This window comes from Vombatus ursinus, unplaced genomic scaffold (assembly GCF_900497805.2).
Source record: "Vombatus ursinus unplaced genomic scaffold, bare-nosed wombat genome assembly UNPS02014786.1, whole genome shotgun sequence".
Lineage (NCBI taxonomy): Eukaryota > Metazoa > Chordata > Mammalia > Diprotodontia > Vombatidae > Vombatus > Vombatus ursinus.
Genome location: NW_020954564.1, coordinates 18202197 through 18214384, shown reverse-complemented (window position 1 = coordinate 18214384; position 12188 = coordinate 18202197). Strand labels below are relative to the sequence as shown.

Sequence of the window (12188 nt, the reverse complement as noted above, 5' to 3'; positions counted from 1 at the left end):
AATACAGTGCTCTACCCACTGTGGGCACAGGAGTTACCCAGGGACACCTGTTCTTTAAGTGCCTAACCAATAGACTTTATTATGTGATCTTTTTCCTCCTTTGTTAAATTTTAATATATGTGTTGATTTTGAATTCTGCTTATAATATATATTCCAACTTGATCATAGGGATATAATGATAAACATTTTATTCTAAGTGACTTGGTTCCTCTCCTTTTGCCTGGTAATTCATGTATGGAGTATCACAAGTACATTGCATTAAAGTCTTTTAGACAGAGGCCCCAGTCCTACTCACCCGTGAAGCCACGAGCTGAAGTTGAGGCACAACAGCTGTGTGGACTAAATTTCCATTCACCACTAAGCGGATCTCGATGGAATCGGTAGTGAAGGCCAGAATGTATGGAAAAGCACACACTGAAAGATAACAACAGGCATGAGTTACAAATACATTGGTTTTACCATGATAAAGAGTGATATCATTCTAGTGTGATTTCTTTTATAGATAAGGATTATTTATCCCCCAGGAATACAGCTGTCTAGGAGGTGGCACAAGACAATTGTTTATCAGATGTAGAACAATTAATATTCAATTCAACAAACATTTACAAAGTTTCAACTATGTGTCAGGACCTATACTTCTTATGGGGCTACAGAGCTGAAGAAGGACAGAGTTAGTCCTCAAGGACATGATAATCTAATATATATTGATAAGTATGACACAAAGAAAAATGTGATGACATACAGACAAAGGGGTCTAGGAAAATGTAAGGAGGGAAAAATGAGTTTCAGCTGGGAAGAGCAGACAGGGTTTCATGAAGGACAGACTTGAGATGGGCTTTGAAGAGTGACAGGAATTTCAACAGATGGGGATGTGGTGGGAGTGTATTTCAAAAATGGGGGATGGCCTACATGAATGCCCATAGGATAGACACTGAATGTCTTCAAGGGAAAAATGAACAGTAATCCTATTTCTTTTGCCTTCCCACCTGTGTTCTTTATCATATTCCTTCCAGACTCTTGAGGGACTTTGTTCTCCTGAGCACTATCTCTAGCATCTTTAATTTCTTAATCTCTACTGACTCCCCCTAAAATACTACATCTGTGTTGTATTGAGTGTGTGGCTAGCACCTGACCAAAATGAAATGATGCTGCCCTGGGGTGATTCTTTGTCTGAAGCAAATGATTGTTCATATGAGCATGTCCTCCATTCCCTTCCCTTCTCCTCCATCCACCTTGGAACTCTTGCTCTCAGCTTCACCATATAACCCTCACCACCATAGCTCCCTATCTCTGTGACCTCTTAGATTTCTGGCTTTGACCTCTGGACTACTTACCTTTGATCCCTAAAGTCGAGCACTGTGCTTACACCACCATCCTTTTTCCAAAGACTTCTTCACTTTTTCCTTGATTGTTAATTTCCTAAGCCAGTGACACCTTCCGTGTCATACATGAACAGGTCTTCCTTATTTTCAAAGATTCAACACACCTTATGTTATCCATCCTGGCCCCTCTGGCCTACCTCCGTTTTTCTCCCTCCTTTAGTTGCCTGAATAGATTTCCATTCATGATCTCCTTTTCTTCACCATCCATTCACCACAACCTGCAATCTGGCTTCCTGGAGGGTCACTGCTGACTTTACTCTTTCCAAATACTCCAAACCTTTTCTTTGTTCTCATTTTCCTAGATGACTTTACAGGGTTTAACACTGTTGACCACTTTTTCCTTCCTGAAATTTCCTCTTGGCTCTCCCCCTTTGTTTCTGAACAGTCCTCTGTTCCCACTGCTTCTATCTTCTAATTGTTTTTGGTCCTTTCTCTTATGTATGATCTCTCTCTCCCTCTCTCCCCTGAGACATATTCATTTTCATGACTTGAGCTATCACTTTTCTGATGCCCAGCTTTGGTACCATCCTCCTCCCTGGGCTTCACTCTACAACTGGCTTCAGAATATTCTGCCTTTACTTCAAATTCACCACATCTGTACGAGAACTTATCTTTCCTCTTAAATGAACTCCTTCCATCCCAACAATAAAAACGTTCTCTCACTTAGGCTTGAAGCTTTATAGCTATTTTAAACTTCTTTTTCTCTTTCCTCTCTTGTATCCAATCTGTCACCAATCATGCCAAATTCCCTTTATAGCAGAGGTGTCAACACGCAAGCCTGCACCTTCCAGAGTGCTGCTGGAACCAGCTCAAAAATGTAACTGAGGAATATTTAACAAAATAAATAAAAATACAATAGAACACTGATAATGTTACTACGGGGTACTGTCAGTTAATACGTGGCTCACCAGGATCCTTCTGTATTGTTTAAAGGCCCCTGTTTCTATCTGAGTTTGACAGTACTGCTCTATAGCATCTGTTGGATACATCTCTTGCTCTCTAGTTTCAACCTTGATCCTTTTCTCTTCAGTTTCAACCTTGTCCATAATAGTTTGTTCTGATGTTTTAATACAGAGCTTTATTTTTGTGAGACAAAATTAAGTAGAAAATTCATAGTTCTGTCTTATGTGGATCTTGAACTGAGTGGACCACGTACAGGAAGACTACTCTAATTTCAGAAATTCTGGAAAACCTAGATCTAAAGTGGTAAGAGGAAACATCCGACTCCACTCAGGATAAAGATCCAATTTCTTTGTCTAGCATTTAAGGTTTAAGGTTCTCCACAATATCTACCCCTTCTATATTGGAGCCACACTGGGCTATACACTGTCCACCAGACATGTCCTGTGCTTTCCTGCCTCTGTGTCTTTGCTAATACTGTTCTCTATCACTGGAATGGCCCTCTCCCTCTGCCTGTTGAATTACTATCCACTCTTTAAAGCCCAATTCAAAGGCCCCTTCATCTAAAACCATCCCTGAGATCCCATCACCCTGCTCTTAACATTCTGAATTTGTACTATAAATTATCTGTCACATCCCCATTAGACTGTAAACACCATGAAGGCAGATACTACATTTTATAACAGTATTTCCTCCAGTGTCTAATAATTGTCTTCACATAATGGACACTTAATAAGTGGTTGCTGAATTGAATTGAATGAAATCACAGAATTTTGGAGCTGGAAGGACCTCTAGTCCAACCTCCTGGTCTTCTAGATTGGCAGAGGTTAAATAGCTTGAATGATTAGTAAGTGAGGAAAACTCCTTAAAATGTCGACACTCCTCCAGATGCTCAAATGCTATGGCAGCTAGGAGGAACTAAGGTCAAATGAAAGAGAGGACTAGAAGATGAGAAGGCCTTTAGGACAGGTTCCATTGAAAAAATCCCTGATTTCCTTTCTCGTCCTTTTTTGGGCATAATATAATCACAACATCTATAAGTGAGTTTGCATATGATATTAAAACATTTAGAAATACTCCAAAGAGCTTACTATGATGCAGTTTTTTTCTTACCAACAGCATAAGGAACCTGGTTCCAACTAAAGTGGAAATCTGATGCTGAGGGTTGGATCAAAGGAGAGCCACCATTAAAAGGACACACCTTTTTATAATTGCAGCTATCTGTAACAGAAGAAAAAAAATTCTTATTTTTACAAAGGCATCGTTATGACCAGTGACATTAAATAAAACTGCAAACTTTACAACCTTTTATAATGGGCCCATCATGGCCCACTTCTTAAAATTCCCTAGAGAAAGCTGAAACAAGCAATATTGAAACCATAAGGTCCCAAAGACTTAGGAAGATAGTTCAGAAGAAATGTACCCTCAATGGAAAACATCATTACATTTCTTTTATGGGGAAGAGGTGCCCACTTGGAAAAAGGCAGAAGATTCCCGTTTAAATGTGAATTTGTTCATGTTATCTCCTATGCTTTTAAAATTTTGTCATGGTAAGATGGAAACCAGCATATTATTGTACATTAAAAATAGATATTTATCATTTTCCTTAACCAAAGTTGAGTATATTTTCATTTCCTTTAGTGGAGGAGGGGCTTTTGAATATGGTACTTGGGGACATCTTTTCACCAGAGGGCTGGCCACTAAAAAATGCAATTTCTTAGTCATGGCATCTCAGAAAGACGGAGTGCGGAATATGGAAGGATTGAAATTGATATCATTATTGGGAATGTCCATGCCAACAAAGTCACAAATCTTTTGAATTTGTGAAGTACTTGGGGACATGAGCAGTTTACTAACAGCCTCAATTTTAGCTCCAATTAATAAGCATATATCTTTTTGACTATGCCACACTCATATGGCCAAATGATTCACATTCCATCTCAACAATTCAAAGAGGCTTGTTTATTCTTCAATTTGAAGTGGGTAACACAGTAGGTTTCCTATGATTCTTTAACAATATCTTTATTTTATGAGATTGACTAAAGAAGTGGAAAAAATATTTTCTTAAATAAAAATCTGAACTGCTAACATTTGGCTTCCAAAGCAGGAAACATTGCTCCTCTAAACTATCACAGGTAGCTAGCTACTGTATGCAGTAGCTAATACGTTCCCTAACTTGTATGCAATGGCCTTGGGTCAAAAGGAACTGTATTATGTTCAGTTGTGTTTAAATCACTAAATAGCAAAATTCCATTTCTATAAAAATTTTTTTTTAAAATTGTCTAATATAATCTTAACACGTATTCTTTACAGCTTGAAGCAGCTGTGTTTCTCTTTAAAAGGTATAATGTAGTAATGCCATATTTATCTAGCATTATCTAGAAATGAAGTGTTTCTTGTGACTTAATTTGCAAACCTTAACTCCTTAAATACTCAAATCAAAAATAATTGTAGTGATTTAAGTAGAAAACATTCTAAAACGTATTATGTACTTTCTCCTGTTAGGATAAATAGCCCTTTTCCCCCACAATAACCTTCAAAGATTCATGACTTCACTGTGGGTATTACCCCTTCCATTAACATAGATTAAAACTCCTTTATACCTTAGGAAATGGTCTTTATGAATTGCTGTGGGCCGAAAAAATTCATCCTGTTGATGGAGAAATGTGTGTAAATCTATACTATTATAGCTGATGTTCATGATAATGATACTGAGTCATCAAGTTTCAGTATTTATATATATACACATTAATATACATAATATGTATATATGTACGTACATATACATACACATGCAAACACAAAAAAGTTTTTCCTTCTTCATAATGTCCCTTTGACATTTTGCTTTTGGGTAATTTGTCTCTTTTCCCAAAAGGTGAAATGAAGAGTATACAGTAATGACCTCCTGTAATATCAATGATTACATCAAAGGCCTTCTGCCAAAGGGTTCTCTCACCCTCCAGCAAGTGGTTATCTGACTTCTTTTCATGGTAATCAGAGTATTTTGGCTTAACAGCAGTATTTGAAGTATTTCCATTACTTGTACCTTACTGATAAATCCACCTCATCTTTAGCTTGACTCACACTTTGTTCTTGCTGGTGGGTTCCCCCCCCCTTTTTTTGATGGAATCTGAGAGTAAAGATAAAGATGTTCTTACTAACATCTTAAAACTAATATGTTCTTAGTGGTACTCTCATGGCTCTTTTTTTGAAGAAAATAGAAAGATGATGAAGAACATATCAGCTTGTTACACATTTTTCAAGAGAAAAAGAAGTTATTAGTTCAAAGTTCCCCCCACAGTTTCTTGAAAGAGTTATAGTTCACAGAAATAATTTCCCAAAAGTCTTTCAAAGTGTAAGATAAGTCCTGTTACTATTAAGTATTTAATCAAGTTACATATTAAGTTTTCGATAGGCCAAATTTTTGATACAGAAGAATTGTATTTTGTGCATGTGTGTGTGTGTGTGTGTGTGTGTGTGTGTGTGCGTGCGCGCTGAACTGTGACCCCTTTTGTAATCATTGCATTAAGTACAAATGTACTTCAACTTGGACGACTTCTCTAAAGAAGGCCCTGGTGTGACATGAAAGAGCACTGGGCAGATCTGGGGTCTGGTTTCAGTTTTGGCAATAAACGGCATGTGACCTTGGAGCAACTGACTTTGCTCTCTCTGAGTTTGTTTCTTTAACTGTAATAAAATAAGAGGATAAGACTAGATAATCTTTAATGATTCCCTCTACCTTTAAACTTCTATGCCTTGGAAAACAATTGAATTTGTGTTTTTATTATACATCATTAAACACATGAGGCAGGGTGGCATGATGGAAAGAGAGCTGGCTTTGGAGCAGGGAAGCCCTAGGTACTAGTGTGACCTTGGTCAGTCATTTAATTTCTCAATGCTCTAGGCAACTCTCTAAGACTAGAAGCTGCAGAGAAAGTGCTGACCTGAATTGGCAGATGAAGTTTCTTCATCTGGGACTTCCTTATTTTAATAAAACCATAGGTTTAGCCTCTCTCCTTACTGTTAATCACATTTTGATGGATTTGCAAGCTCAATGATGTGGGTATTCTCTCCAGCGGTACAGACAGCAATCAATGATGCATCTGACTCTTTTCCATGTCCTCCCCCAAATCCACTATTTGGTGTCTGCTCACCATGCTGGGGGCATTCCTCTTAAGGGCCTTGTGTGGATACCAATGAGACATCAGGGCTGTTCACTGGTTTTCCCTTGTTCTTCATATATTTCCAGCCCACCTCCTTTTCTGGATATTCATTTCTTTGATGGTATCTTTTATACTTACAGTACAATATACCCTCTTTTGTGGATGACTGACAACTTTAATTTTTTGAAGAATATGACTTGTAGCCATACATTGTCACAGGAAGAATACTGATGTTTTAGGGAGAAGCTTGAGGTCATTAAAAGTACTACATAATTTTCCAAAAGCACACTCTCTTTCTGTTCAATTTTGGGTCCAATTCAATGTACATTTCCAGTGCCACATATAGGTGTGCATATATTCCAGTGTTTTATATATATACATGTATATACATGTACATACACACACACATAGATATAAAATACTGGAAATGTATATATATAATATATATATATATGTATACACACACTGATATACCATCTCTACAAACTGTCCCTCTTACTGTATCTCTTAATTTGACAAAAGACATTTTTTATCTATCCTCTGCTCTTTTGTAAACCATGTAGACAGTTAGGTCAAACTTTTTTGAGTAATTACAGCAGTTTCTACAGTGTTTGGGAACTTGATACAATTAGCATAATGTCATTGGCTAATAGGAGCATCACTATTTATAGGAAATCTCTCTTCCATTTGGATTCTAGATTAGACATCCTCCATGACAGTGGCAGATACCTTTGAAGTGAATGTCTACATGGTGGTTTTTTTTTTTTTTGCCTTATTAATAATCAGAGGGTCAAGTTATCTCTGTTTTATCTTTCAAAGAACTTCGTATGATTTTGACAAATGCCTTTGAGGGGAGAAACAAGCATTTTTTTATGATGCCAAGTTTAAATAGATTTTATTTTCCAGGACAAGAATTGCATTTCTACTTGTTTATAGCACTAATAAAGTGCAATGTTGTTTACTTTTCTCCCTCTGCACACATTCAAGTATTCAGAATGATCAGATTTACATAGTAGCTTAAATGTTACCTTTAAACTGCTACTGCCTTGGCTACAAATTTGAGTCCTTCAATTTTTGGAAAGCTGGTGGAACGCTCTTTCTTCTGGTGCGTTTAGTCGACCTCCAGATGGGGATGCTCCACCCCCTGGGAACCCACCAGGCATGCCTCCTGTTTTTTGTGCTTCTAACTTGATATCAATCTTGATATTTTTCTCTAAAAATTCAATAATTGTCTTGCTGTTGCTTCAGAAGTGGATCCTTATATGAGTAACTGGTCATTTCCTGTTTATTAGAATATAATCCATGTCTTTTTTTTTGTGTGTGTTATGTTATTTGGTCTTCACCATGCTTATTTAGCTCCTGCCTCTCTTCTTGGAGAAAGCATGAATTATTGCATAAGAAACAATGAGAAATGTGAGGAAATCAGAGAAAAATTGGACAACTTGTATGAACTGCTAAAAACTAAAATAAACAGAACTGTGAGAATAATATACACAATGATTACCACAATGTAAATTAAAGAACACCAAAAGAAAACTGAACTTTGAGTAATTAAAAAACCAATAATGGCCCCAGAAAGTTAAACATATCACTCTCCTTTTGTTGCAAGGTGAAAAGACTATCAGGGCACAACGCTGCATACACCGGGAGATGCTGTCACTGTACTGATTGTTTTTGCTTAGGTTTTTTTCTTTGTTACAAGGGAAGGTTCAGTTCTGGTATGGGGTGGAGATGGGGTGGGCATATCCCCAAATTATAGTGATATAAAACAAAAGGTATTGATAAAACTTATTTAAATTAAAAAATTAACCCATTCATAATTCATGGACATGAGGTCATTTTCAAACCACATCCTCTGTCCCTCCTCTTACCAGAACTTGGACTTTGCCCCTGGGACTCTAAGCTCTGTTAAGTGAGTTTTTAATCTTATCTTGCCTGGAACCAGGATGCCATGCCATTTCCTGACCATTAGCAAATCATGCCCCTATACCCCCTCCCCACCTTCTAACTTTAGCTTCCTTTTTATATGTAATCTTCCTATATTTGGGCAGCCAGGCAGCACTAGCCCAGGAGTCAGCCTCAGACACTTAACAAGCTGTGTGACCCTGAGCAAGTTACTTAACCCTGCTTGCCTCAGTTTCTTCATCTGTAAAAAGCTGGAGAAGGAAATGGCAAACCACTGCAGTATCTTTGCCAAGAAAACCCACGAAGAGTTGGACATGACTAACTGACAAAACAACAACTTCCTCTATCAGACTGTAAACTTTTTAAGGGCAGTGACTGTCTTGTTTGCTTGTTTTTTTTTTTTATCTCTAGCACTTAGTACAGTGCCTGGTACACAGCAAGCTTTTAATAAAAGCTCTTCCTTCTCTTCTTTTCCTTTTCCTTCCTTTCTTTCTTCTTTCCTTTTACAAGTCTTTGGACTCTCTTGTTTCTTATTCCTGATTCACTATAAATCATATCTATGATTTATGTGATGTTGAATCTTTTAAAAATCAGGAATATAACCCCTACTTATCACACTGTTTCTATGGCCAAATATATAGTCACTTCCTGACCATTAGCAAATTATGCCTTTGGTTCTTTACTGTGATGATTCACTTTAGATCACAGTTTCCAGAAACACATTTTAGAAAAGTAGATACCACTTACATTTCATCATTTTGAAAATCTGTTCTATAATATTTTGAGGAAGGGCTGACTCCAAGGGTTATAAATTCATCTTTGTTATCACCATAACATGACATGTCTATAAATACAAAATATATATATATATATGTATATAAAATTTTCTCCTTTGTTGATAGCTGACTGAAAAAAATCCAGGCACAACAACATTCAAAAATGCATTTTTAACATTGCAAAGGGACTAGAAGTCCAGTATGGTACTCGTATTTTGGCTCAGCTTTCTCATTAAATATTCTGTACTAATATCTAATATTCTCTCTCTATATTAAACCCTAATCTCTAGGTAAGATCAACTACCCCTGCTTCCTCAGGAACAACTCAACAATTGTCAACTTATAGAACAGCTTTGTGATTTTCAGGTAAGCTGATGGTTCTAAATTGCTCTAGAAATAGTCAGAAAAAAAATAGTTTGTATATATATTAACCTTGTATTCTGTAAGTGTGGTAAGTTGTATAACAACAATGAACGATAACAAACATTTATTAAGTGTCTAGTATGTATGCGTCAGGCACTATGATAAATGCTGGGGACACAAAGAAAAGCAAAAAAAATTCCCTGCCCTCAAGGAGCTTACAATCTAATGGGGGAGATAACATGCAAACAACTATGTACAAATAAGACACAAACATGATAAATTGGAGAAAATATCAGAGAGAAGGCACTAAAATTAAGGACTGGAAAGATTTTTTTTTTTTGTTGCTGTTGTCAAAGGTGGGACCTATCTTAGCTGAGACTTGAAGGCAGGGAGGTGAAGTGAAGATGATGGGGAGAACCTTTCAGGCATGGAAGACAACCAGGAAAAGTACCTGAAGCCAGGAGATGGGGTGTCTTGTGCAAGGAACAGACAGGAGGCCAGTGCCATTGGAGCAGAGAGTACTGGGGAGGTGAGGAGCGTTGTAAGGTATAAGAAGACTGAAAGGGCAAGAAAAGGCCAGGTTGTAGGATGGTTGCATTTTTCAGCAAATTAAGGTTTTATTTTAAGAGAGAATATGGCCTACATAAAAGAATAATCTAAAATTTCTTATTTTGTTCAAACCTGATTTGATTCACTGGTATCTTCTAAAGTATAGATTGGCAAGCCTCACTAAAAAAGATTGGCTTCAGCACAGGGAAACACTGATTAGACTGTGTTCATTCATTCCTTCATCAAGCATTTATTAAGTGCCTCTGACATGCCAGGCACTGTGCCGGCATTAAGTACACAAAGACAATGAAAAAACTCTCTCATTTTACTGATTAGAAATGGAGGCCAAGAGACTTTAAGTGACTTGCTTAGGGTCACCCACAGACTGAACGTCTAGGATTTGAACCAGGTCTTCCTGACTCTAGGTCCGGCACTTTATCTGATACCTTAAGGTATTTCTCCTCAAAAACAAAGGAGTTTCAAAAAAAGGTTCTGAGCAATGGTAGTATCATTGGAGGAAGCATATAATCTTCCAGAGTGACTACTTTAAAGATGCTAACTATTTGAATGAATTGGCTCTGATTTTCTAGTTTAAAATTAGATCACATTAAACTTTTCACTACTGTAATAATACTTTATAGGCTAATACTGTAGAGAATTCTTCCTCCATAACACACACATATTGCTGTACTACACTAGCTGATGTACCCTTAGCTTGGTACTTACTACCTGAAAACAGTGATGCCCTCAGAGTCTATTTGAGTTGGCAGGATTTTTTTCATTAAATGTTCCTAGAAGGTAGGGAGAAACAAACCTATGCTTACTTATTGTGCTATGTACACTTCAATACAGGTTAGTTTCAATGGGGGAAAAAAAAAGGAGACTGGCTAATTTAAATCATCAGGATGCTAAGTTTTCCTGGGTCATTTACCTGGACAGAATGTTAACAGAGTGAATATTAACAGCTGGGAGTAGACACAATACCATCAAATGGCTCCATTATAAAAGGCTGAGAACCAATGAGTAGAGTGAGGTTGCTTCAGAAGACAAAATTATGGGGCAGCTAGATGGCTCAGTGGATAGAGCACTGGCCCTGAAGTCAGGAGGGCCTGAGTTCAAATCTGGCCTCAGACCAAACACTTGACACTTACTAGCTGTGTAACCCTGGACAAGTAACTTAACCCCAATTGCCTTAAAAAAAAATAAGAGAAGACAAGGTTAGGACCAGGGCCTGGGACTCTCTGAGAAAGAAGGAACAATCAGATCAGAGAAATTCAGGAAAACTTGGTCAGACATATGGAGACTTAGTTATGTTAATGTGGTATTCAAACCCTAGTACTTTGATAGGATCATAGATTTAGAGATGGAAGGAATCTTTAAGGTTTTCTAGTCTAACACCCTCCTGACCCATTTTACAGTTGAGGAAACTGAGGTCCAGAGAGTTTAAGTGATTTTCTCAAGGCTACATGGATAGTAAATGACAGAGCCAAGATTTAAACCCAGGTTCTCTGACTCCAAATCTAGCCTGCTTTCCATTGTACTGTTTTGCTTTGACCTCTTATTTGCTGGGAAAGAGAACTGAAACAGCTACATGCGAGGGTTAAAGGAAGAAGTGAAAAGATAACCCTATGATCACAGCTGGCCTTGAGCAGTGATGTGAAGGCTTGGGACTAAGGATCCAGGCTGCCTGAAGGCTGCAGTTCCGAATAGGGGAGCAAGGCCAGGGGTCTTTGTATCATCTGAAATTCTAGGAGTGGGCACATAGGGATGTCTGAAAGTAGACACAAAACTGACATATTAGTCCTGGGACACAGAATAAGTAGGGAAGGACATGACAGACAAATGTTAAAAACCAAAGGTCCAAACTGAGTCTAAAACTAGGGCATATATCCAAGCAGGTGGTGAAGTATGGATGGTGGTGGGTGGATTGGTATTGGGAGTCATGAGGCAACTGGGATTCAGTGTCAGGCCACAGTCACCAGAGAGGGTGGAGTACTAGGCAGGAAACCCAAGCACTGAGAGGATTCTGGGAAAAAGAAGGAACTCAATTAATGGGGAACTTAGGTACAGGGCAAGGAACCCAGTTATAGGGGAACTTAGGTACAAAGGTCAGAGTGGATGTGGCAGTAAGACTATCACTGAATAACTCC

The 12188-nt window shown here is 37.9% G+C and overlaps 1 protein-coding gene across 1 annotated transcript in view; it reads right to left on the bottom strand.

Annotated features, from left to right (window-relative positions):
- LOC114046880 (GTPase-activating Rap/Ran-GAP domain-like protein 3) overlaps window positions 1-12188 on the bottom strand; it is a 196900-nt gene that overhangs the window by 31255 nt on the left and 153457 nt on the right. Inside the window, exons 23-24 of the mRNA XM_027867466.1 lie at window positions 3396-3503; window positions 296-414 (exon numbers count right to left, since the gene is read on the bottom strand). Coding sequence (XP_027723267.1) covers window positions 296-414; window positions 3396-3503 — 227 coding nt within the window. The remainder of the gene's footprint in view (window positions 1-295; window positions 415-3395; window positions 3504-12188) is intronic.